This window comes from Pleurodeles waltl, chromosome 9, assembly GCF_031143425.1.
Source record: "Pleurodeles waltl isolate 20211129_DDA chromosome 9, aPleWal1.hap1.20221129, whole genome shotgun sequence".
NCBI lineage: Eukaryota > Metazoa > Chordata > Amphibia > Caudata > Salamandridae > Pleurodeles > Pleurodeles waltl.
In genome coordinates this window covers 795,741,545-795,769,520 of record NC_090448.1, presented here as the reverse complement: position 1 = coordinate 795,769,520, position 27,976 = coordinate 795,741,545, and the positions used below count along the sequence as shown (strand labels likewise).

Sequence of the window (27,976 nt, the reverse complement as noted above, 5' to 3'; positions counted from 1 at the left end):
AGTTGGTTCCCCTTTAGGCTTAGATTACCAAGCCTTCTAGAACATCCTACAATCAATGACTGCAGCAACTCTAGTGATGAGCATCTTCAACTATGCTGGCTAACCAACTTAAATTCAGCTTGTTCAAAAATCACATCTTAACATGTGGAGAACAGATAGAACTAAATCATTCAACTAGGACCCCCTGTCATTGATAATGGTTCCTGGGGCAGGGCAAATACTAGAATGAAATATGAAACACTTCTTGGCCACAATAACTAGCTTAATCAGTCTATTGTTAAATATCTTTGACCAAATGTAAACCATGATTGTACCAAACTATTTATCACCTTACACTAAACAGGTCTTAATAGCAGAATCATATAAACTTACATTAAAAATACTCCTACTATGTAGTCATTCATTCCCTTATCTCTTCCCAACCACACCGTCCTCAAATATCCTTGCACATATACTGTCCACATCATACCATACTCTCATTATCCTTCTTATATAAATTCAAATAGAGATTTATTCGACATGAAATACAATCTTACAACTAACTGCCAGAATTCTTTTTCGAAGACATTAACTTTTCAAAATTATTTTTCTGAGGGCATAAAGTTCCATAACCTCCTTTGGGCTTCAATTGGCTCCTATTAATTGGTATGGTCAAGATGTAATTTCTCTTGTTGTCAAATGTTTTTCAAGACATTAAATTCAAAAGCATTCGTTAGAATTCAGTTGGTTCCCATTCATTGTTGTGGTCAAAATTCAGTTTCAATGCACGTTTCGGCACAGCAGCTTTTTTTTTATAATGTTGCAATCATAAGTCCCCATTCTATGTCTTGGCACGACCTGTAAAAAAATATTTCTAATCTCACTGTGCAGTACCCGTAAGATTAACTGACCTCATATATTCACACCATAAGGTGTGCTTGTTATGTCTTCACCAAACATCGTATCATCTTCCCTCCTTGCAGTGTCACTCGGCCATCACTAGGTCATTTGCATTTATGACATTACCATTTTATAGTTCTATTCTTTAGACCTACACCTATTGAGCATTCAAGAAAAGTGCAGGTTAGTCATCTTCCTAAGTGAGTGGATTCTTAAAGCCATACTGCTTCATCTCACCTGACCCTCTACAGGCAGGCTTTTTAATGACATTGTTAATCTTCTAAATAAAGCCCCCTAGGGACGTAGGTAGTGCCAGTCATCTAGATCGACACCTTCAGACGCACTCATCGGTAGTAAGTGCGAGTCAGCTCTCTAACAAGGTCACTGCCAAGCCATGGAATTATAAAATTACATTATTAAGACCCGTTTAGTATAAAGTGATTAATGTATTTGTACAATCATGGTTTATATTTGGTCAAAGATATTTTTACATTTTATAATGAATTGAAAAATAAATTATGAAACAAAATGTTTTGAGCTGTACGTGTATATATTAAAAAATAGACTGATGAGCTTAAAGTTATTACAATAGGTATTTTCCTATTTAATTCTAGAGACAGATAGCAATAGAATACCTTGTCATTTTGGCTTAGGGGCTTGGCCTGTAGGCTGGTACCAACAACATCGACAGAAGCTAGGAAACTGGAGTGATCTTAGATTATGGCATATCACTATTTTTTACAGATGAACCAAGTTACAAGAACTGTCTTCTACAATGTGTGTATCATAAAGTGAGTTTCCTCCCAAACTAGGACTCCAACAAAAGCTCCAGCCTTGAATTTTCCCCACACCAGCTCCAGCAGACCAGCTCTGTTTATGTAAAGCCTAGATTATGCAAACAGACTTTACCCACTTTGAGGTGTCATTATCACAAAGAATCGAGCAAGACACAACAAGAGAACTACCATACGTTCATTTGAATGACCTCACTTCACTAGCCCTAGAAGCACATCTTTAGCCACTGATCCCAAGACACTCAATATTTAAGACCATGTGCGTGACTCCTAAGTCCATCAAGGCCAAGGGCCCAAATATAATTCCAATAAAGCTTAAAAAATAATTTAAGACGCGAACACCTTGCTCAAAGTGGACACTCCCGATCATTCCTGCACATAAGAAACATTACATAGGTTATTCCTCTTTCACTTAATAAACAATTCAACCCTGCAACTGCCTTCCAGCTAAGATATGTTCAGGGATCCTATCGCCCGACACCCGGGACATCTTGTTTGGGGTCAAGGGCAACAAGTTTTTATGTTTGTTTTGTCCTTGGGACAAGTAGGCCCAACCCCCTGCAGGACAAACCCTTTGGCTGCCTGTTTACAGAGCGTGGAACTCTCTGCAGTTGAGGTAATGTGTTTCCAAAAGATAATGCTGTTTGAACTTGTATTTATGGTTCATTATTTGAAAGTCTTCATTATTAGAGTGAGTGCTGTAAATAAATGTTTTAAGGTCACACTTCACTACTGACGTTGGTTCCAGTACAAAAAAAAATACGTGTACATACATGTTTGAAAAGTTTAGGCTAAGAGGCTAAGTATAATGCTCCCAGAATGCTCTCTGATTATATGCAAATGAAGTGTCATTTAGTAAAATGTGTTGATGCATGCTAGTATTTCCCAAAAATATTTCTAATGGAAAATCAGTATAACCATTTTCAACACAATTATAGGAAGCATGAAAATAAACAAACACTGACAAAGCCAACTGATCTGACATATTTTTATAAGTCTTTTAGTTTCATCAATGCGTGTCTTGTTTTGACATGGCTTTTGTAACACTTTATTGTTGTGGGAGCTACCAGGCCCTCAACATTGTAACAAACACTGGCAAAACCCCCAAAAAAGTTTTTGAACTCTAAAAGCACACGTTGCCACCAGCGGCATAACAAAGGCCCGCAGCCGCCCTCCAGGGGGCCCCTTCAGCACAGCACCTGCCCTGAGTGAGTCTGGAGAGGGGGCTCCTCCATGTTCTTTGCAAAGGGGCACCCTCCAGTTTCGTTACGTCACTGATTGCCACTGTAGTTCCTGACACTGAACAAAACTACTTTGTGTGGCAATATGCTCCTTGTGGAAGAGCAGAATGCGATCACTCACAGTAAAGCCAGCCGAAAGAGAGAGAAATAGAAGTTTAATAAAAACAAAATGTCTTTGTTCACACCAGACCTAATTAGGGACCAAGACCCACATGTAGGTAGCTTTTTGCATGTCGCAAACAGCGACTTTCGCTGTTTGCGACATGCAAAAAGCACATTGCGATGCACAAACCCAGTTTAGCGATTCAGTAACCTGCTTACCGAATCACAAAACGGGTTTGCGACTCGCAATTAGTAAGGGGTGTTCCCTTCCTAATTGCGACTCGCAGTGCAATGTAGGATTGTTTTGTGACCGCGAACGCTGGCGCAAACCAATCGCAGTTTGCACCCATTTCAAATGGGTGCTAACACACTCACAAAAGGGAAGGGATCCCCATGGGACCCCTTCCCCATTGTGAATGTCACTGTAAACATTTTTTCAGAGCAGGCAGTGGTCCTGCGGAGCACTGCCTGCTCTGAAAAAATTAAACGAAAACGTTTCATTTTTGTTATGCATCTTGTTTTCCTTTAAGGAAAACTGGCTGCATTACAAAAAAAAACTGCTTTATTGAAAAGCAGTCACAGACATGGTGGTCTGCTGTCTCCAGCAGGCCACCATTCGCGAGGAGGTCGCAAATTGCGACCCACCTCATGATTATTCATGAGGTGGGCATTTGCAAAGCCCTTACGAATCACAGATGGTGTCAAGGACACCATCCTACATTCGGATTTGCGACTCGCAATTTGCAGGTCACAAATCTGAACCTACCTACATGTGGCCCCAAATTTTTAAAGAAAGTCACAAAAGTGCACCCATGGTATATGTCGTACCCCTGTAAAATATTTGTGAACTGTATTTTAGCATGGGTAAATACGATGTGTAGATTTGCTCATGTGAAAATCTATTAAGCATTTGCAAGTTCATTTTCCCTCCAGCCACTTTCTTCCCAACTCTGGAAGAAGTTCTAATTCTGCTATTGTCCGGAGTAAATGTCCAAACTTTCTTATTATGGGAAAATATTCGAGAGAAGCTGGTAAAAATCTTTAAAACATGCAGGTTAGTAGGCTTGCAGACTCAAAGGCATTCCAGCCCTGGAACTATTGCTTACTGCTTCCTCCAGCCCCAGTATGCAGATCTGCAGAAAGGTGGCAAAATAAGGAAATTGCTACAGTAGGAATTGAAACTGCAAGTATTCAAGCCCTACTATGGTAGTAGCCCTGGCATAATCAGAGAGGCTATTAATTGCTGCCATAATTTGTCGCCACACTACATGGCACCAAAGGGACAAGTAGATCTTTTTACAGGACAAGTAGATTTGAGAAGCAACCTGTCCCCTGGACAAGTAGATATTTTAATAAATTCCACACCCCTGTCTGTTCCATTGAAAACCGAACAGTGGGTGGCTGTGAAGCCCTAATTTTTCCCATAATGATGGAACAAAGGCAAAACTCTGAAGGGTATGTTTCTTGGGGTGGACTCTGCATGGCATTTACTATTTCTGCACTATAACAACAGCAGCCCACAACAGCTATTATATGACAACCAGACCTAGCCATCACTGACAATGTGCAAGTTTCATCCTCAAGTTACCTCAAAGAGATTTACAGCCTTGCACCAAATAGTAAATTATCTATGTAAAGGAACAAACCACAATGTGATTGCCTTCTTTATAAGAGCAGCTATGCTCTGGGACTCTTGTCCAGCTAACATTAGCACCATCCGCAGCCACCTGAACTGAGGGAGTCTCTGAAGACATGGTGTTGCAGAAAACAGCCCGACCACTGTAAAATGCATTTCCTGTGCTTCTACTGTCCAATTATATAATCTGTTTATAGCTCACTAAAATAAAGTATACTTTTTGAGTAAGTGTCTTATTCAACAGAACGAGTGTGATTGGCTGTGTATTTACTACTAAATCTACTGATAACACCTAATCTTCACAAACAACAGATGTTTGTATAATGCGCATTTCAAGTTGTCACTCATGCCGCTCCTGCACAGAATCAGACAGGTCTCATATACCATACATTGGAACATAATGCCCATTCCTATGTGTAGTTTCTCTTCAACCACAAAGTGTACTTAGCAGCTGATACTACACATTTGGCTAACTGCACCTCAAAGAATGCCATACTCAAATGAGATAAACTGCTTTGCGGCATCTTGTTTCATTATTCCTCTCACTCACATCCATACCTATGTGGTGTTCTAGGATTGTGGCAACTTGGTCAATGTAGCCTCTGCTACATAAGTATTACACCAAATTCCTACATAAGCCACAATGCACTTTCAAATATCCCTTCCATCCTTTGACTGGCAATTAATAATTGTGTCTTAGTCATCACTACTCTTTGCTTTCAATTCATGTGAGAGGACATCAAGAAAAGTAAAATAAAACAACTTTGGAAGGTGTATGATATATTGCACTATCCATGCAGCCCACAAGACTGTCAATTGTTGCTGCTATGGGGAAAAAGGAGGAAAGCTTCCCCCTTGCCATACTCATGAAGCAGTCCCTAATGGGAAGGAGGAAAGACTTGTGATGCATCAGCTAAAGGGGGGGTAGATGAGACAGAGGACCATACACCCCAGTATAAAACCTTGGTGGCTGGGTGGATGATCTCCTTCCATCTAACTCGTTGAATATGAGGAGACTGCTGCAGGGATCCCGACTCAGAAGCCTGCACACCAGTAACAGAAGCCTGGATCTAAACAGAAAAGGACTACAAGCTCTGCTGATCCTTCTGGGTATTCTTTCACTGAGTGCCAAATACTAGTCAGTATTACTCAGGACAAATAGGACACCAAAGTATTTCTGGGCCACACGGAGGGGATAATGCCTGGGCAGGTGTGAATGGATCGGATTCTGACTTTCAGGGCTGGCTCAATAAGGACCCGTTAACTATGCCACAATTGTGCTAAAATGTTCTGGCTGTGCAACTAACTCACTAGGAACCGTCAGGCTCAAACTATGTACCTAGGTCCCAAACATAAGAATAACCACCCTGTGCAGTAAACAAAGCTAGACAAGTTCAACAAACCCAGTTAGACAGCTCATTCAACTCTATTGGACTGGTTTTGACCAGCAGCACGGGTGTCTCATTGACTGATGCCATCTAACAAGCGATTTAGAAATCCCGAAAGGTCGCTGGAGGGAAAGATCAAAGCCCATATGTATGCCTCTTTGCCCCAGACCTCTTTAACACAGTGCATTTAAATGAAGCAGAGGGACACACTTTGGTGATTGAGAGCAAGATTTTCTCTTTACAGATGGCATCCGTTCATCTAACTGACACTCTATAAGAGACTGCAAGAAAGGGTGCAAGATGCAGAGGAGAGCGCATGCAGTAATAATCTCCATATCAGCGTGGCAGAGAGAAAGTTTACCACCACATAGCTCAAGGCATGGATGCACCTCGAGGACTTCCACCTGCGTCATTCTAAAAAAAAAAGTGCAATATGCCCCGGTATAGAGGCCTCCCCAGAAGGCTTCACCTCTCCCAATCATTGCAAGACTGCACAGCTACAGCACTCCACACAGTCCACTGTGCTAAAGAGATATTTTGTCACCTCACTAAAGTGAGGCTCTTCCCCCAACTCTACTCTCTTGGTCCAACATCAGAAAAGATTCTTTAGCTGTGAAACAGTAACTGTGAGCCATACAACTAGAAGATTTACTGAAGTATCTTAAGGTCAACTTTGGAGGAAAGAGCTGTTTTTTTGACACACCCCGAGACAGCACAGGATAGGGTGGATGAATAGAAGGACCTACCCAGTCCAAGACATGAGAACACACCAATCAGCAGCTTGCTTGTTGCCAGCCTCAGCTGACATACCTAAGGAGGGGAATAGTGGGGGTCATCCCCAAGGTATCATCTCGACCATAGAACATCATGGGCTAGCTGAATGACAGCGGTATTGACTCCAGGGACCAAGAGGAGAAGAAGGAAGATGCTGGTCATGAGCAGGACCTGACTGGGAGCACTGGAATTGGCCCTGACCCCAGGAAGGGGACCCAAGTGTGTTCTATGATGTATACAGCATGCTTTGTTCTGGCTAAAACTAGGTTGCAATAAGCGACACATATTGGTCTCTCTGCCATCTATAGGAGTTTATCCTCTTATGACAGAGGGTCTGAGTGTGTGTGGGCAATATTCCTGCTGCATTACATTTGAATTCTAGGATGTCATGTGAGCCAATCACACGCTGGAGTGAGTAGGGAACAATCTGCTGGAAATGCTTGAAATGATATGCACTTTGACTGATGTTTAAGACTACTAGGTACTGATTGGATAATTCCTGATCTGAACCTAGTGATTTTTTAGCATACATTTGCACTGGGGTCAAAGTATAGTCTGGGGTTGGGAACTGGAGAGGGGGGCATCTTTCGAATTGCATGTTCATTTTCTGACAGTACAACTATGATAGTTACAGTGACATCTAAGATGGCAGCAAAGTATTTTGTAGAAGTAGAGAGGTTTATTGTGGAGCTGCTGTGGGCCTCAGGGAGAATGAGGGTAGGCCTAACTATGCTAAAACGACCCTGGGGCACAGGGGACTTGAAATACCTTGCCTGCATAGCATTGCACTTTCACTAGCTCCCCTTTACTCTTGTCAGCCTTGGTGATTATCATGTACATTTTCTCATGCGATCGTTATGGTAGAGTATATTGGGTGAGGGACGGGGGTTTGTTCACATTAGTTGAAAAATGATGTAACATTGTGAACTAGAATATAACGTAGGGCAATAGAAATTTAAAACGAAAAGAAATCTAAGATGACAGCAACGGGTAAAAATTGCTCAGTCAAAGTGAGCTATTCCTACCCTCTCCGTGTCGTAAGAGCTTGAGGAGACAAACTCCCGAGTCCCTTCTCTCAGAGAGGACTAAGTAAACCTGTGGAAGTAGGCATGTACCAAGTTATGTCGTGCATTGTACACTTCTGGGACATTGTTACAGTCAGAATAAAATTACAGTTTTCCAAGCAGCACTCTCCAGATATGCTGGTATTACAACAGACTCAACTTTTGAAAAGATAAGGCATATACATACTCCAGGTTTACTAGATGTTATAGGGGAAAGAATGCTTTAGTCCGTGTCCCTCTCGCTGGTTGGAACGGACTGTTTGGGCAGTATGTCCTAGTGACCTGTAGACTAGAAAGCCAGACATGGACACTGTTAGGTCTCTGTACACCCCCTTGAACCTGAGAACCTGCATATACTGAGTAACATGTTGGCAAAATGCCTCTAGAACTTAAAGTTGTAGGGGGTGACTGATCTCCACAATTGCCTGTGATTTGGTTAAATAGGACCTGCCTAACGAATAACCAGGGGCCCACTGCCCTTTCTGAGAGAACAGGCTCGCTGCCTTAAGTGATGCATGGAGACAGTGGCACGAGAAGGAAAGGCATACACTTCCTACTCTGCTTCCGACCAGTTTCTCTCCCACATTATATCAGCATACCAAGCAATATGCATGTCGTTAGTAGCCCGCTCAAGTATTTTATCTCGTGGACAGTTAGACCATTCACCTGTGGAAATCAGTCATTCATATTCAAGGCATTCGCCCATGGTCTATGGCGGCTATATGCTTGTGGTTACTGGAAAACGATTTCTTCATCTTCTTACAGGAGGGAGAATTTGGGTCCTTGCATCAGGCAGAATATACGGTGTCTATAAAACCGGACTGCGAAGGAAAGCAATGATGTACCTTCAAAACAAGGCACATGGGAGGGAGCCTTCACACTAAACTTAAAAGATCCTGCCCTGAAGCACAGTTTCACTCACACTAAGGAGGCTGCGTTCGTTGGACAGATGAACTTGGTCAGTCTGAAGTTAAATAAGGCTGCGGGGTCATAGACGACGACCTTGTCAGGCCTCACAAAGATGTATATACGAGTCACATAATAAAGTATGCAAATTGCTAAGCTGGCTAGCTAGTTTGTTAGTTAACTAGGACCTGGACACACTCTTCAACCTTGCAACAGAATCTCCAGCAGCATGGCTAAGGACAGGTCTGCTTCAGGGATTCCAGTGACAGGCAGACATTTAGGACTGAGCATCACTTGATGCCGATGATTCCCTGAAATAGTCTGGCCAGAGACAAATAAACGAAGTAGCCTCTGAGGCGAGGCATCAAGTCTGGTTCTTAACTGGGACAAGGAGGTCACTGTTTCAGTACAAGGGGAAACAGACTACTAACAGGGAGTCCAACTGTGTGTCCAGACCCAGAGTATTTAATAACTTGGACTATACATCACTCAACCCTAACTTATGCTGCAAGTTCAATGTGACCCCTTTGTTGGAGGCTCTGCAAACAGACCTCAGGAGTTGGTGTACCCTTTCACTCTCCATCATGGGAAAGATCGTCTTGAACAAAACGGTTACACAGCCAACCAAGGCTTTGTTATTCTCTCCAAAACTATCCTTATTTAATCTCCAATAATTTTTTCAACCAGTACGATCCCTTTTGCAAGTAGTCTTTTGGGCCAGTAGGCATCCTGAAGTCTCCGTGGATAAATGGACTTAGTGCTGTTATTAGGGCAGATTGGTGTGGTGGACATGTATGACTATTACTGGTGTCATGAAAGACTAGCTTTTAGCTCCACTTGGAAATAAACCTGTTTGAAAGGTAAACTCTTGTGGGCGTTATGTACTTCTCGCCAATACCTATCTTATTCCCACAGATTGGGTCCCATTTGGTTGCTGGTGTAAAGCTCATCCTTGGACTGGATGGGAGGGTAAACTGACAATTGAGACACCCTAGACCGATTACTTGGCTGGCAGACTCAGCAAAGCTACATGGCGTTAGCCTGAGATCTTACTGGAACACAGACAGAGAAAATACAAAATCTTTTAATAACATGTCAAAGCAAATAGAACGAAACAAAAACAGTTCTAGACGTATCTTCAACTGAGCCACGACATAGAACAATATTTAAAAGGCATCAAAGCATTACCAGAGCAAAATCCCCTTGAAAATAAAATAACCCATGCCATTTTAGGTAATCGAGGAAAAACCACTCACTAGTGATTAACTCCACAGACTTTTTTATAGACTTGCGGCACTGATGGAGGCAGATGCAGGCCGGTCAGAGGACGAGCTGTGTAAAGACGCTAAGATGGTACCTTCTGAAAGGGGAAGAGCTGAAGTGAAGAGTGCAAGAACAGAGCAGGTCAATGGAGAGAGAACAGTGAGAGGTGTTAAAAGAAGAAAACAAGAAATAGCAAGAGGCACCCATACCTGCACTGTGCGCCAGTGTGACGCTTGCGCCATTTGGAACTTCACTTCCTGTCAGAGTAACACCATCAGCTGCTGTGTTAAGCAAAGCGCCAGCTACCACTTCACAATAGAAAAAGCTGTATGCAAAATAACAGATCACTGTACATCCACTAAAAATCGATGGATACGCCACCTTTCATTCACATCAACGGAATATCAATTTTGGCAATGGGATGGTTTACAATCTAGCTTAAGTTAGACATTTAAAAAAATAATATACTCCAACTGCTTACCATATTTGCAGCACTTTCTTTGCTAGGTAAATTTGTTATAACAAGGACATCAGTCACTCATTCTCCCATGGCATTCTTAGTCAAAATGATGCGCAACTTATAGCCTAAACTTCACAAGAATTTTACAAGTCGATCTTTCATATTTTATTTTTATTGCCATTTCCTGCACAGTTCCTGGAATCTTTCATTACTTATCCTTCCTCTGGCTTCAGTTGTGTGATACGTACTACATTTTTGTTTCAACTTTTTGTCTGTGCTCTCTCTATACATCTTGAAGCTGTGAAAGGCAGACATAGATGGCCTATTCCTGACGGAGCTTAGAAGAGATTACCATCATATACTAAAGTGTAACCTACTAGTACAAAGCACTAGAAGGGAAAATTTGAATTCTACACCACAGAACAGGGAGAGTAAAAGGCAGGGAGGATTAGTAAATTAGATACAGCATCTACCAGAAAGAGGGGTACCAAACGTAAGTCTCTCGTTAGCCTCAGGGATAATTCTAAACACAGATTTCTCACTCTAGGAATAGATACCGTTACCTCCCAAAGTGGAGGGTTTGAGGACTAAACTCAGCTGAGTAAGTTGAAGTAAGGTAAGGAGACTCTTCTTCACTTTGATGGTGTTTATTTTAACAATAAAGGTTATACAAAATCCCCCGAGCGCTCCGACACACCCTGGCACAACAGCAGCTTCCCAACACCATTTTCCTTTTCCGCTCCATACTAAAACACAACATTCTGCACACTCCAACTTGCGATCCCAAAATATTTACTACATGGAGTTTTCCATTTTTTTTTTATTCACTACTCCAAAATCCACTAAATATAAATTATATGTCTAAAAAAAATACATAAGAATAGAAACTACAACATTACATGAAACACAAAAAAAAGAAAACAAAAAAAAAATCAACAATAACACTAAACCTCAGGGATAATAGACAAGATGGAAACCTATAATATCAACAAAGACCTTTTGTCCTTATTGTCGAAATTTCCAGGGTAACGTACGCACTCCATTGCTTCTACGTAAAGGTGTTTCATAACCATCTGTAGGAAGCTGGCTCTGTATATACTATATCAAAATGAGATATAGTGTGCACAGAGTCCGGGGGCTCCCCAAGAGGCTTGACAGAGCTAATAATAGATAATACTAATGCTCGATTTGTGGTAGTGTGGTCGAGCAGTTAGGCTTATCAGAGGGTAGTGCTAAGCATTTGTTGTACACACACAAGCAATAAGTGAAAACACACACTCAATGACTTAACTCCAGACCAATAGGCTTTTGTATAGAAAAATATTATTTTGTTAATTTATTTCTAGAACCACAAGAATTTTTAGCAGGTAAGTACATTAAATGAAAGGTACTTTGCATAGTAATACTGAGAACTTTGAAGGGGATCAACAATGTACACAGTTTTCTTTTCAATGACAAAAAGCTATTTTAAAAGTGGACACGGCAATTTTCAACAGTTCCTGGGGGAGGTAAGTAAAGTACAGTTTTTGAGGTAAGTAACAAAACTTCGGGTTCATACTCTGGGACATAGGTAGCCCATGTTGGGGTTTAAAGATAACCCCAAACACCCAGCAACACAGGGTCGGTTAGGTGCCGAGGTAAAAAAGGAACCAAAATAACGTGGGTGCCGATGGAGACAGGGGGTACTCCAGTTCCGGTCTGCTTGCTGGCAAGTAGCCGCGTCGGAGGGCAGACCAGGGGGGTTTCAAGGAGTACTGGAGGGGCCACAAGTAGGCACAAAAACCACACCCTCAGTGGCTCTGGGGCGGCTGGGTGCAGTGTGCAAACAGGGCATTGGGTTCTCAATAGGGCTCTATGGAGGGACCCGGGGGTCACTTAGGTGATGCAGGCAGGGCATAGGGGGGCTTCTCGGGAAAGCCACCGACTGTGCAAGGCTGAGGGCTGCCAGCTGGTCGTGGGTGCCCTGGTCGGTTTCTCTCGGGCCTGGGGGCTGCGGGTGCAGTGCTTCTCCAGGCGACGGATATCTTCGTCCTAGGTAGTTGCCGTCAGGAGGTCCTCTGGATTCCCTCTGCAGGCATTGTCGTGGGGGTGTAGAGAGGTCAGACCAGGGTGGACACATGGTCAGAATTGACTGGCGATCCTCTCTGGCTAGTTGGTTTCTCTGGACATGGGATGGGGGCGTTTAGTGCAGAGAGAGTAGTTGGACTCCCGCTTCTGGAGTGAGGTGAGAGTCCCTTTAAAAATGGTTTCTTTGTCTTCTTGTTGGACAGGTCCGCTGTCCACAGGAGTTTTTTGGTCCTCGGGGATGCAGGATGTCTCCTGGAGGCTTTTCAGGGGTCGCTGGTCCTGCAGAACGCGTTGCTTCTTCTGTTGCAGCTTTTTCAAGCAGGAGACGGGCCGGTAGGGCTGGGGCTGAGTCAGTTGTTTTCTCCTTCTCTTCTCTGCGGGGTTTTCAGCTCAGCAGCCCTTCTATCTTGAGGTAGTCAGGAATCTGAAGAGCTGGGTTCAGAGTGGCCCCTAAATACTAAATTTAGGGGTGTGTTCGGGCCTGGAGGCAGTAGCCAATGGCTACTGTCCCTGAGGGTGGCTACACCCTCCTTGTGCCCACTCCCTCTGGAGAGGGGGGACATTCATATCCCTATTGGTCCTAATCCTCCAAAGCAAGATGGATTATTTCTCAAGGAGGGGCCCACTTCAGCCCTGGACACCTTCGGGGTGGTCATGGCTGAGGTTGAGACTCCTCCTTGTTTTTCTCATTCTCCCTCTGGACTTGCCGCCAGAAGTGGGGGGCGGGCATCTCCACTAGCTGGAGTGCCCTGGGGCACTGTGACACGAGGCCTGAGCCTTTGAGGCTCACCGCCAGGTGTTACAGTTCCTGCAGGGGGGAGGGGTGAAGCACCTCCACCCAGGACAGGCTTTGTTTCTGACCACAGAGTGCACAAAGGCACTCACCACATGTGGTCAGAAACTCATCTGGAAATGGCAGGCTGGCATTGACCAGTCAGCCTTACACTAGCAGTTAGGCTAGAATACAGAGGGGCATCTCTAATATGCCCTCAGTGTGCATTTTTCAATAAATCCCACACTGGCATCAGTGTGGTTTTATTGTGCTGAGAAGTTTGATACCAAACTTCCCAGTAATCAGTGTAGCCATTATGGTGCTGCGGAGTTTGTAATGACAAACTACCAAACCACATACTCAGTATGGCTACCCTGCACTTACAATGTCTAAGAACTGACTTAGACACTGTAGGGGCATAGTGCTCATGAAGCTATGCCCTCACCTGTGGTATAGTGCACCCTGTCTTAGGGCTGTAAGGCCTGCTAGAGGGGTGACTTACCTATGCCACATGCAGTGGTTGATGGGCATGGCACTCTAAGGGGAGTCGACTGTCGACTGTCTTTTCTCCCTGCTAGCACACACAAGTTGAAAGGCAATGTGCATGTACTGAGTGAGGGGTCCCTGAGGGTGGCATAATACATGCTGCAGCCCTTATGGACCTTCCCTGGCCACAGGGCCCTTGGTACCAGGGGTAACTTTTACAAGGGACTTAACTGTGTGCCAGGGCTGTGCCAATAATGGAAACCAATGTACAGTTTTAGGGAACAAACATTGGTGCTGGGGCCTGGTTAGCAGGAACCCAGCACACATCCAATCAAAGCTGGCATCAACCCTAGGCAAAAAGTGGGGGTGACCATGCAAACAGTGGCATTTTCCTACACCATCTTAGTCACATCGGTCCATAACTATCTTCATGCCTGACTGACTGCCCCCTGACCGTTTACAGTTAAGTTGTGGATCGAAATCCCATCTCAATTTCACCACTTTGGACTAGTTCCACCACTTGTTACCCTCGACCCTAACTGCATTCCCACAAACCAATTCCACCCTCACAGGATCTGAAAATTTGGGACTACCTTTCTTAACAAAAGTTGACAATTTGATAGCCACGCAGTCACCTTCAGATACAGAGAACTCCTTTGCCCCATTTTTATTGTCAAAATAAGTCTTTTGTGCATTGTGTTTCCATTCTACATTGATTTTGTTAGCGTCAGAACGGTCCCCCACATGCATTTGTTTGAACATTTGGAAATCCACCCTGGTCTCACTTGTGTATTACGTTCTCTCCCTTTAAGTGTTTCAAATGGGGATATCCCTGTAGTAGAACGCAGAGTTGTTCTATAAAACCATAACATCGCCTGCACCAATGCATTCACCTCACACCAATCTCCCAACACAGAACTGAATCTTTCCACCAACCCATTTGTTTGAGGTTGATAAAGTGAACATCTCAATTGTTTAACTGAACCTTCCTTCAGAAATATTTTGAACTCCTCAGACACAAACTGTACACTATTATCGGATATAATCTCTTCTGGGAAACCCTCATTCATAACAGTTGTCTCAAAAATGTTACCAATGATTACGCATAAGGTTCTTGTACAAATTTCACATAAGGCCACTTTGAATAATAATAGTCAACTACAACATAAGTATAGAGTAAGCCGTAGTTGAGCAAATGAAACAGTCCCACAAGATCAACCCCTAGTTTTCTCCATGGACCCGAAGGACACTCAATAGAAATAAAGGTGGTGTCACTGTTTTAAGGGTTTTGTCACAATTAGCACTAATAGTGCAGTTTGTTACCAACTATTCAATTTCTGTGTCCATGCATGGCCATCAAAAACTATCACGTATTCTTCTTTTGGTTAACGTGGCACCCAGATGTCCTTCATGAGCCTTCTCCATAATGGAATATTTTAACTCCTCCGGTGGAATTAGTTTATCATTCCTCATGAGCACACAATCCTCAATCACCAGCTCATCCGAAACTTTCCAGAAAGGCTGAACACCCAATGCCATGTCTTTCGCATAAGGCCAGCCCTCTTTGACATACCCCATGATTTCACATTAAAAAAAACGTTGTCACACTCCAATTTCACCATCCACTCTTTCTCTGAACAAACACATATCTGGTTCCACTTCAATTGCAGCACTCAAGCAACTTTCATCATCAACGCTTTCTTCACCAGCACAACTATTTAGAATTGGAAAACTTGACAAATAATCAGCTCTGAAATTTCTTCCTCCAGGAATATATATGACTTCAAATTCATACTGCATCAACCTTGCCACAACCCTAGCAATTCCTGGAGTACCCATTTTGTTGTTGGTTCCATTGAGAATCTAAACCAATGGTTTATGATCTGTTTTTGGAACAAAATATCTGCCCCATATATAACTTCTAAACTTTTCGATTGCCCATACACAGGCCAGCAACTCCTTTTCAATAACAGAATAATAAGTTTCTGGTTCTCTTAGCACTCTGGATCCAAAACCAATTGTGTTTTTGATGCCATCTTTTGTTTGTGTCAAAACAGCACCCAATCCTATATTACTAGCATCCACAGTGAGACAACATTGAAGCTGCTGATCATAAGGTTTCAACACCTTTGCTTGCGACAAATGAATTTTGGTTTCCTCAAATGCATTTTCACACTCTGAACTCCACTCAAAACAGGTCTTATCTTTCAACAGATTAGAAATCGCTCCGACCTTACTTGCATACTCTGGTATAAATCAAAAACAGAACCCACACATACCTAAAAATGATTTCACACCAGCCTTATCCTTGGGTGGCGGTGTGGCCTTAGTGGTATCAATCAAACCTGGTTTTGGGTAAACCCCCTCAGCACAAATCAAATGACCAAATACTAGACAACCTCATAAACTGGCATTTCTCTCTTCTGAGAACTATACCATGAATCGTAAATTTCTGTGGCACCTGTCTCAGAATTTTGTTGTGAGCCTGCAGATCACGCACATGAATCAATACATCGGCCCGAATCACTAATACATTGGAAATATCCTTTAGTAAATTACTCATAATACTTTGGAAAATGGAAGCCGCAGATGCCAAGCCAAATGGCATACGGAAATATTGGAAAGTCCAGGAAAGGAGATGTTTCTTCACTTTGATGGTGTTTATTTTAACAATAAAGGTTATACAAAATCCCTCCAGCGCACCGACACACCCTTGCACAACGCCAGATCCCCAACGTTGTTTTCCTCTTGTGCTCCATTCTAAAACACAACCTAGCAACTGGAGCTAATATTCTGCACACTCCAACTTGCATTCCTAAGATAATTACTACTTAAGTCTTGCAGGAACGAGCTAGAAAACAGCCCTCCTGATAGATCTGGTTGTCAAGGCAATAGTGTTTCATGAACATGTGCACCGATGCCCCTGTGACAAGACAGAACCAGCACCATCCCTTGCCAGCACCACTGTGGCAACCTTGACCCTGGTGGAATAAGTCTGAAGACCTTCAGGGGGTTCCTCTTTAATCAGCGCATAGCTGTTGTGATGCAGAGGATTGTCTATCATGACAGGTTTTTTTTCTGCACGTCCTTCCCTTTCTTTGACCTAGAGAATCACAAAAAGAGCAGATCTTCCACACAATGTGTTTGGTGTGGTCAATGCAGAAGCTCAAAGCCCTTTTAGGATCAAGCCAATGAAGCCTCTCCTCTTTTGAAGATTGTGGTGGAGCCAAACAAAAGTCGCAGAGTGATAGACTGACTAATGGGAAAAGGAGTCACAACTATAAGTATGTAGTCATTAACACAAATTTGTCCAAGATGAAAGTGATGTAGGGCTATTGCACAAATATTGCCTGTACCCATGTGGCATGTGAAGGTGATGGCAATCAGGAAAATCATTCTGAACATCAGCAATCTCATTGAGCAATTGTGCACTGGCTAGAAAGTCATGCAAATAAAAAAAAAAAATAAAAAAAAAAAATAAAGGAAGCTCAAGTCCCAATGGGGTGTGCTAAACAGTTTTATGGGAAACGTTTGAGTCAGACCTTTCATAAAAAAGCATGACAACAGGTAACTTAAATAGAGATGGTTGATCAGGTAAACACAGCGAGAGCCAACAGATAACCCTTAATAGTTCCCACTGCTAGGCCTTTCTGAGCCAATGTTAAAATAAACAAAGAGTTTCGGCTTCCAAATGATCGGTCTGACAAGTGCCATACCAGGAAACAAATTCCTTCTAGTGCCCAGCATAAATGGACTTTATGAAGGGCATCAGGCTGCAAGTATTACATCTACTTACTGTGACTGGCAGGTGGAATGTGTTTGAATGCTGTAGATCACACTTTTTTTTTTACATGGAGGTGTAGGTTGCGGAGTATTGGAGACAGAACCCACCACTGTGCAGAGACACAAAAACCCTAGCGGGCAAATGCCCATGTTTAGGAACTCAGAGTACCATATTCTCCAGGCCCAATACAAAGCTATTAAAATGACTTGGCCCAGATTTGTCCTGATTTTCATCAGAACTCGAGGTAGGAGAGACAGGGCCAACAATTCCTGTAGTAGACACCTGCTCCATCGCAGTTGTGACCTTCTCAGCAACTTTCCTGGTTGAAACTCCACTACAAACTATTGTTGACACCACATGTTATCAATGGTGCAAACAGATCTAACCAAACACACCCTGCTGAATAAAGATGCCACTAGTGACCTGCCAGCCAACGTCTGCTCAGCCTGTCTGCACAGACATTCAGAGATCTCACAGTATGTTAGGCTACCAGAAGGATGCCCTGCTGGTCCAACAGCTTATAGAAAGCACACCTTGCTGTACACTATTCAGGACCTCTGCTTCTTGCAGTACCACATGTTGGCCATACTGTCTGTGATGACCCACATCAGCCTCCCCTTTATGGAAGGTAGAAAGGCTTTAAAGGCACAACTGACTGCCTGATGCTCCAAATGGTTGATGGTGAGTCGGCTCTGTGCTGGAGACCGGAGGCCTCTGATGTCCACCTCCCCTCAAGTGACCACCTCCCCAAGCCAGTAGCAATGCATCTGCCAGGACCATGAAATCTGTGGGGGGAAGGAAAAGTGGCCAGACTCAAGTCAAGTTGATGCTTGCCTGCCACCACAGAAGAGCCTAAAATATGACCTAAGAGATTTGGAAGGAGTCGAAGAGGAAGTCCTGATGCTGCACCCACTGAAACTTTATTCCAATGCAGGGCTTGCTTATGCCATCTGGCATACAAGACAAGGAGGATGAAGGAGGCCAGGATGCCTAGAAACCTCAAAGCTGTCATCACCAAGACCCAGGTCTGAGCATGAAATGTTGGGATAATATCCTGAAGATGCCCAACTCATTGAACACCACTGTATCCAGGACAGCCCCAATAAAAGAAACCCTGGGCTTGGAGTACGGGAGAGACACAGTTGAGGAAAACCTCCAAAGAGGGAGGTCGGCTATTATCTGGGGGTGGGCCAGAATGGACTACGGCCAGCTCACTTTAAGCTGCCCATCGTTGAGATACAGGAACACAAGTATCCCTGATATCAGAAGATGGCCAGCCACCATCGCAATCAATTTTGTGACCATACAGAGGAGCAGAGATGAGGCTGAGGGAGAGAGTGGACAACTAAGTAGTTTGAATCTACTGTAAATCGAAGAGGACGTCTGTGGGACTGCAGGACAGGTAAATGAAAATATGGGTCCACAAGTCCAGGACACCATCCAGTCTCCCGGGTCCAGGGCCGAAAGAATCAGATAGGGTAAGCATTTTGATTTTGTCTTACTGTAGAAAGGTTATCAGATGGACAGAGGTCCAGTATAAGCTAGAGGCCTTTGTCCTTCTTCGGCATGAAAGAGTGGCACCTTCTCTCTCTGAAAAGGGAGCCTGCCTTATGGCATCCTTGGACAACAGTAAATTTAATTCCTGCAGCAAAACTGTAGAACAATCCGCTAAGAGGAGCTTTTTTTAAATAACATTTTATTAGGTTTTTTTTCATGTAGAAATACAAATTTCTTGCATATGGTACAGTGAAATGATATCAGGTTGTTTGTTCAGATGTAAGCTATCCGTAGCTCCATGTAAAAATGATGTTCCATACAAACCTGTGCCCTATCAACCCATTTCACATTTAAAACCTACAGAGAATAAAAAAGCTGACCCGCAGGAAGTTTCCTGTAGCATTTCCAGTGTAGTTTTGAGTGGATTATGGTGGGTGGGTGGTGCAGGGTCATATTTGTGTTTAGGAGTGTGCAGCAGGCCTTCAGCAACTGGGGTATCAAGTAAGAGGGGATTATAAGCCCCTTGGAAGTGATAAAATTGAATGTTTCAACCGGACGCTCCAAGATCCTTCACTGAGGCAGTCATTTTATCTGGCCCCGGTTATGCTAAGCTCTTCCCAAAACCTATTCCCTCAGCGAAGATTGAATCCACCATCATATCTTCCAAAGGGGGGCAAAGGTGTGTCTGGTTGTAGCCTACAACAATTTTTGCATGACTTCACTGTCGTAGTACTGCTCCTCTATAAGTAACCGGGTGAGTCTTTATAGATTGTTACTGGGCAATAACATGCAGATTAATTCTACTCTCTCTTCAGTGCTGATATCTTTGTTGTGTTCACGTGCTACGGCTATTCAGCCAGTGGAATAATTATTTAGTTTACGCAGCCAGGTGATACAATTCGAAATCTGCCCTTTCCATAAGCCTTTAGTAGCTGGAAACATTTTTATTCAGCGACACTCTGCATCTTCAATTATTCCGAATCAGTTCACCAAAGTGTCTAGTTCACGGGTTTGGGGGTGGGGGGGTTTATAGATGATGCCTAGGATCAAATACATAAACCTGGGAACCTTTACCGATTTAGAAAGGGCTCCCTCCCCGTGAATGAAAATGGCAGTGTTTTCAGAGAACAATATGTATCAGCTCATGATTCAATCCCCAACATGCAAAGTGCTGTTAGCCAAAATGCCCAGAAAGGGTCAGGTATGTCATTGGGCCATTTTACCTTCTTTCCACTAGGCTTTTCGACAATGAACACTTCACTCCAGATCTGGATGCCAGTGGTTTCTGGGTCAGAACCTCCTCGCCAAGAAAAACCAGTCAATGGCTCATCCTCTTCACCCATCCAGTTAGAAAGTCCACCATACTTCTGCAGGCCAGAAAATAGGAGAGATGGAACAAGTAACACAAACAACAACTTGCCAGTCGAGAGGTTTCATAAGCAAGGTAACCCTTTTTTCACGCTACTCGAAGTGGAGAACCATCATAGGTATTAAGTTCTTATGACCCCTTTGCCTCATGCAATGCCTTTCCGGAAACTGCTACAGTGTACTACTGAGGGTACAAGAAAAAAATGCTTGGGCAAAAGCTTGGAATGTGCCAGCACACTGCCCCTTCTTCCCCACCACTTTTAAAATGAACGTGTGTTACCTGACTGTAGACATAACGCAGCATGAAGTCCAAGAGGAAGGATTTGCCCTTCCTGAATGCTCCAGCAACAGATACTACCACAACATCCAGATCCCGTACATGGTCCTGCAGCAGGACACTCTCCAGTGCCTTCTCATCCAGCTCGAAGGAATGTTCCTCCTTGTGGACCAGAACAATCTGCACGGGCCCTGGCTTTGTGCTCTCCATGTCGACACCAGCTGTATGCAAAACACACAAAAAAGGCACAGCGGGTTAGCAGGTTGACATGTTACTGAATTCAGAGTAAAGACTTTCTCTAACGTGGAATGAATCCATAAACACCCAACCACTGGGACCAGCTTCTGAGGGTGGCATCCTTCTAACAGTACCTAGGGTTCAGGGTGCTCCAAGGTAAAATATGCATCTTAATACCTTGATCAAAGAACATCTTCAGGCTCCTCAGATCCCCCTGTGTAGTTTAAAGAAGCATTCTAGTTATTAGAGCTCATGTTACAGTCATTCTTAGGCCAAAGGGAAAAAATATGCATTTATGTATGTGTGATTGTGTGTGTGTGTGTGTGTGTGTATATATATATATATATATATATATATATATATATATATATATATATATATATAAAAACCTTATGCCAGTATGTAGTTATAGTTAGGACCTAGGACCTAGTTTCTATAGAAAAAGCATTTTATGACCCTGCCTATATCTTTAGCACCGCTTGACGAATCACATTTGCCCCCACCCCTCCCCCCAAGCAAAAAAAGCATTTTTGTTTTCAGAATTTTCGCCGAGAGTTGCTTACCTACTGCCGGTCCCAGTAGGTAGTTATAGTTAGGACCATGTTTCTATAGAAAAAGCTTTTTTTGGCTTGCCTATATCTTCAGCACAGCTTGAAGAATCTTCACAAAAGTGACCAAAAACATTTGACAGTCACGTCAGCTAGTGTCTGGGAAGCTTCAGGGTAATCCGCCAAGTGAGGGCCCAGAAAAAGTGGTAATCACAAAAGGTGCGTTTCCAATGCTAATTCCTGTAGGGATTTTGAACAAGTCTACAGCCCGAACTACTGGACAAATTTACACCAATTTCGGAAGTAAGGTAGCTCTTGGTCCAGAAAGCTCTATTTATGTTATTTGGCGTAAATCAGTTTTCAAAATACTATAGAAAACACAAATTTGAACAGATGGGGACGCAAAGGCTCCGCAAACCCTTCCGATTTAGTGCTGAGATCTATTTGACTGCCAACACTTCAACAAGGAAGTTTCATCAGAGTCCCAGAAAAAAAAAAAATGAAAGAAAGAAAACGGGCCAAGGGCAGGGACACCTTGACCCCTTTGCTCTGGTGCTGCCCCACGGAGCAAAAAAAGCATTTTTTTGCTGAGAGTCGCGGAGGATCCACGAATCTTGGTGAAAATGTTTTAAAAAAAATTAAAAAAACATTTACAATGCAGTGGGTCTCGCACTTGCTCGAGTTAGAGCTATTAGCGTTGTAAACTCCTAACAGGACTTTTCTTGCCACACAAATTGAAAATTATAAGTAAAGCAGTTTCACATAAGTGAGCCGATTCACAGCGCCACGGCCGCCATGAGCATCAGCGTGAAGAGACACACAAAAGGAAAAAGAAGTTCGCTTGCAGTCAAACTTATCGGCAAAAGTGCAATTAGCCGTGTAACAAGGGCGATAGCCAAGGTGGTAACAAAACCTCCCCAAGGAGGGGCAAACGTAAGCCATTTACCAATGTCAAAGGATTTTTGAAGGGCAAGCCCACGAACGAGTGGTAGTGATGGGAGTGATGTGGGCGGTTTGGTAAAAGCCCAGATACATATCAACACGTCAGAAAAGCAGAGGTTGCGCGCTGCTATGCTCGACCTAAAAAGAAGAACAAGCACAGACTCCCGCGCTTGTTTAAATGGTGCCACCGGATGAACCAGGGACCGGGGGCATTGAAATTTAATTTGGAATGCAGGTTCACTTGCAAAAACAAAGGTTACAGGAACATTGTAGTTAAAACCATAGAAATTCACTTGTTAGAGTTATCTCAAGTAACTATAACTCGTCCCTCGCCATGCACCGCTAATTACCCACGCATTACAGCACTCCTGACATCTTTGATAACATCAATGTGATATTGGCAGTAAACTTTTTCACGAAAAAATTGTGCATGGCGGAGGGCTAGTTATAGATAACTAACTAATGAATTCCTATGGATTTGTATGTTTAAAATGTGAGCCTAACTATAACATCCCTGTAACCTTTGTTTTTTTAAAGTGAATTTCTATGTTTTTTCAACGTTCCTGTGACCTTTGTTTTTTTTTTTGTGTATACATAATGATGTATACCATGAACCTAGCCAAAAGGCAGCACACTGTAATGCGTCAAAGATTCAGTCAATAAGTGAATGGATGGAATGCTGAGTTATGGATGCAGGACTGGACTGATACTTCGTCGTAACAGTATTTTTTGAAGGGGTATGTCTTCAAAGCTGAAGGGGCAGAGAAATTAAAGGGAGAAAAAGGAAGCAAGGTAAAAGATGGAGAGACAGAAATAATAGCAGAGAAAGAGGGCTGTTGAGAGCCATGCTAAGTATGCAAGTCACATACGAGCTGAACTTCCTTACCAGCAGTCAGGATAGCTTCCAAGGTCTGAATAATCCGGGAGTACGAGGTTAATGCTAGACAACCCCATCTGCTGCACCGCTGGTGAGGCAGCCCAAAAAAATCAATTTACATTAGTGAAGGTGGGGATGTTATACTACTTTGCTCTTGGACACCTCACACATAAAACTGCATAGGATTTTGTGGCAGCAAAGAGAGTGGTATTGTAATGTATTTCCGTAGAGGGATTTAGATTACAATGGAAAATTAGGGTCACAGGGATGAGGGAACAAGGACTTTAGAATTGCTGACATTCTTCAGGAGCGCCATTTGCAACTCCCATCTCCGGTTTAGCCTCCTCCAGCAAAACGATCACTCTTTGACTGCACCAAATAGTCATGTAGTTAACACTTCTAGAGGAATATTCTTTAATAATCTTTCACTTTAATTCAAAATGCATTTTCTATGATTACTGCAACTGCAACAATGCATTGCATCTAATACACTTTAGAGGATTACTAGATAAAATGCAAAATAACTAGTTCATCAGCATGTAATATCATCTGATGTCTTAAAGATCCAAGTCGTAGCAGAAACAAATTAATATTCGACAACACGCTGGAATGTCAACAAATTGGATTGAAAATACTAAAAATGCTAAAATACAGCCTTTTTTCAATACAGTTTTAGTCGAAAAGACCCCACACCAGAGACACTTTGGTTGCTGCCAAGGGGGTTTCTGGCCCCACTAACTACCCTGAACTTAAGGAACTCCATTCCCCAACATCCTCTGCACATGGTGCAAACACACTGCTGGGATGGGGCTGTGGCCTAATCTACTATAATCACTTGCTCCAGTCTGACTGTGTGGGACACACATGGGTCTTGCCTGGGAAAAGCCTGGGCCAAGGGCGGGCACGTCAGCGACAGGAAGAGGCAGGGCAGCGCCACCCTCTTGATCCCTGCATTCGGTGAATAAGTATTTTAATGATCACAGTGAGTATTTTCTTGGGGTACCACAGAAAGACCAAAAGGAAGGCTTTTGAATCTGCATCAGGAGCTGTCAAGGAGCCTAAGTTAGCCAAGAGATTATGCAGCACAGACCTGCACCTTAAAACAATATATTGATAATCTAATAGAGGACATTGAAGATATTTTAACTAAAGGGTAAAAACAGTCTGGCCCACAGGGGACCAAACCTAAGATAAAACATTTCTTCAAGGGGAAAGCGCATTAACCAGGCCCGCCCAAGCCTAGTCCTCAATCTGATTCTGTCAGACATTTTAGTCAAGACAACTTGCCAAGAAGCCTCCTAGCATCCCAAATATCCAAGTAGCTAGCCTCCTCCGGCCCTAGTCAGTCAGTCGAAACGACCTGCTCTCCGAGCTTACCATGTAGCAATTGTTTTGCTTTGCTGCCTAGTCCCAGCAAGGAGAACTCTCCTTCACTAAGTAATGATAAAGCTCCAGATATTATGTGCTCGGGGGACCTATTAGCACTGGCCATCACTTTGAGGAATGAACCTAATGTTTTAAAATCCATAGTACAGAATATGAACCATAAAGTAATGGAACTTTCCAAAGTAAAAAGCTGTTCCTTCAAAGATCTTCAGACTCATAGCCCAGGCACCATGTAAGACTGGTCAGTTGTCATCAAAGATTAGTTAAATTGGCAGAAACAGGAATTTGGTAGAGACACAAACATCAGTAACCGCACACCCAATATTTTGTCATTGAGGCTACCTAGAAATAGGGTTGGTAGTGTTTACACAGGCGAAGAGAGCGCTATAACTTCAAACTCAAGGACTTATAACATTGTGGTTGGTCATCCCACACTCCAGGATTCCAAAAGACTCCTGCTTTTAGCTCCTATTGATGTTAAACAGATACATTACACAAATCACAGGGGTGGGCCTAGATCCTCTAGTCGGACAAACAAACCACTGGCACCCAATAAATTGCCCCCTGGTCACAACTGACTGTGGAACCCTTTATATTCATGACCAATGTTCCAAAACTAAAAGCTGGCCAGAGGGAGGCTGCATGTTCCTTAGTTAACAAAGTGACCCACTGGATTCGTTCCCATTTAAATATCTTTCATTATTTCATTCTAACATTATATAAGCTCAGCGTTTGTGTATCCACACCATTGATTTTTATACAATCAAATAGCACTTCAGAACCCATATCGTAGCTAATGGATTACTTACTTTGGATGCCCAAACAGTTCCGCCTGTTGGGTCCAATATACAATTTAAGATTGCTGGTTATTCCCCCAGCCCATATATGCCTATGAATTCCCTTTTAACAAGAAATCATGTCTCTGCAGGTGCTTGTTATCCTTATAGTGATCTGGCCAGAGAAAGCACAGCAGTCCTCTTACTCCCTTTAGAAGCATGGAGTAACACACAGTTCCCTCTAAACAAGAAGGATTTACTACTCCCGGCTAAGACCATTAACAAAGATAGGGGCACCGCCTGGTCTGGAAATAGTACCCTTTGTGGATCATGAAAAGTCATTCTATCTTCCCAAAGAGAACCAGACCAATTCCCACCAAAAGTTCCCCAAAAAAAGCCCTGTTCCGTTAAGGACGGGCATTTACCATCTCTCTAAATATGATCATGGAACATTGCAAGCTTGCATGGTAAACTTTCCGACCCTTACTGGGGTGCTTTCATCAATGATTACGACATAGTACTTTTCAGGCATCATGAGCTTTAGAGTAACATCATAGATTAGGCTATTCAAACTACAGCCTTGAAGCTGTCCCCTCCAATGCTGGTCGCCCTTCCAGTGGCCTTCTAGTTGGGGGGGGGGGGGGGCGTACATTTAATTTTAGGCACCGGGGATATTTTTTTTTGGGGGGCGCCAATGTCACGCAGGGGGAGCGACCCCGTAGGCAAGGGTCGCTCTGAAGGGGGGGGGGGGGGGGGGGAGACACGTCTTTGATGAACCTACAAGCCCTATATATCCAGCAGACGTAACAGTATATTGCTTTCAAAAATATGACATTGCAGGAAAAAGTTACAGAGTAAAACGTAGAGAAAAATTGCCGGTTTTTTTCACCTCAATTTCAATATTTTTCTTTTTCAGTTGTTATTTTCTGTAGGAAACCCTTGTAGAATCTACACAATGACCCCTTGCTGAATTCAGAATTTTGTCTACTTTTCAGAAATGTTTAGGTTTCTGGGATCCAGCATTGGTTTCACGCCCATTTCTGTCACTGACTGGAAGGAGGCTGAAAGCACAAAAAATTGTAAAAATTGGTTTTGTCCCAGTAAAATGCCAAATTTGTGTTGATAAATTGGGTTTTCTGATTCAAGTCTGCCTGTTCCTGAAAGCTGGGAAGCTGGCGATTTTAGCACCGCAAACCCTTTGTTGATACCATTTTCAGGGAAAAAACCACAAGCCTTCTTCTACAGCCACTTTTTCCCATTTTAAAAAATAAAATAAAAAAAATAACGAAATTTTCACTGTATTTTGGCTAATTTCATTGGCCTCCTTCAGGGGAACCCACAAAGTCTGGGTACCTCTAGAATCCGTAAAATGTTGGAAAATAAGAACGCAAATTTGGCTTGGCTAGCTTATGAGGACAAAAGGTTATGAGGGCCTAAGCGCGAACTGCCCCAAATAGCCAAAAAAAGGCATGGCACAGGAGGGGGAAAAGGCCTGGCACCGAAGGGGTTAAGGGTCAAAGCTCCATCTTGGTACATATTTATTGCTGCAAATTTACAATAATTTTTTTAGCACTCAAATCGTTTTTAAAGCATCCCTCTAACTATGCTTCATTAACTGAACGCCATGAAGATGTGTTTAAGACTCTACACCAGTTATGCAAACAGGAGCTTAAAAAGACTTGTCCGCCAGTCTTCCACTTGGTACTCCAAACAGTGCTGTAGGGCCAAAGGGGAGTTAATCACGGCTGTTAAGCAGGGGGGCCATGAGGCAATCAGCGCAGCTCGCACAAAATATAAACAAACTATATCCTCTACTACGCAGAGAGCTGGATCAATCAAAACTGGCTAGCCTTGGTTGATGCCTCGAAATCCCAAGACTCCCACACGTTTTGGAACTTAATTGCTCAAGGTTGCCCCAAAACCCACAATCCTATAGAGTTCTCTGTTCAACCACGGCAGTAGGTAGAACACTTTACGGAGATATATGCCCCCAAGTAAACCAGGGACAGCACTAGAAACACCAGTAACGCAGGACCTGGCAGCCCAAACTGACTAAGAACTTATCCACTTTACACTTGAGAACACACTCCGGGCCATTCAGTCCCTGCAACTGGGGAAGGCATCTGGTCCATGTTAAGTACCAGGTGACTTGTACTAGTCAGAGGCCGCTATAAAAGGTCCCTACATAAACACTGTAATCAATGGGATTATGGCAGGAGGGGAAATTCCAGAATCATGGTGCGGTGCCAAGGTAATTCCACTGTTCAAAAAAGGCGATGCAACAATCACAAACATACAACGGCGCTTTAGCTTAACTGACAACATCCAGAAGGTTTTCTGCCTACAAATCCTTGAAAAACTAGTCAGGATTGACGAGGCCAGCATATTAACTCCTCTTCAGGCTGGGTTAGGTCCAGGGGGAGCACAGAGATCAGATCTTCAGACTCCATCT

At 43.2% G+C, this 27,976-nt stretch overlaps 1 protein-coding gene across 4 annotated transcripts in view; it reads right to left on the bottom strand.

Moving 5' to 3' along the window:
- The window catches only part of ATL3 (atlastin GTPase 3), a 259,411-nt gene that overhangs the window by 153,877 nt on the left and 77,558 nt on the right, over window positions 1–27,976 (bottom strand). For all 4 annotated transcript variants that reach the window (XM_069208040.1, XM_069208037.1, XM_069208038.1 and 1 more), the window contains 2 exons: window positions 20,762–20,979; window positions 20,337–20,480 (listed from right to left, as the gene is read on the bottom strand). In XM_069208040.1, the coding sequence (XP_069064141.1) occupies window positions 20,337–20,480; window positions 20,762–20,968 (351 nt within the window). In that variant the 5' untranslated portion in view covers window positions 20,969–20,979. The remainder of the gene's footprint in view (window positions 1–20,336; window positions 20,481–20,761; window positions 20,980–27,976) is intronic.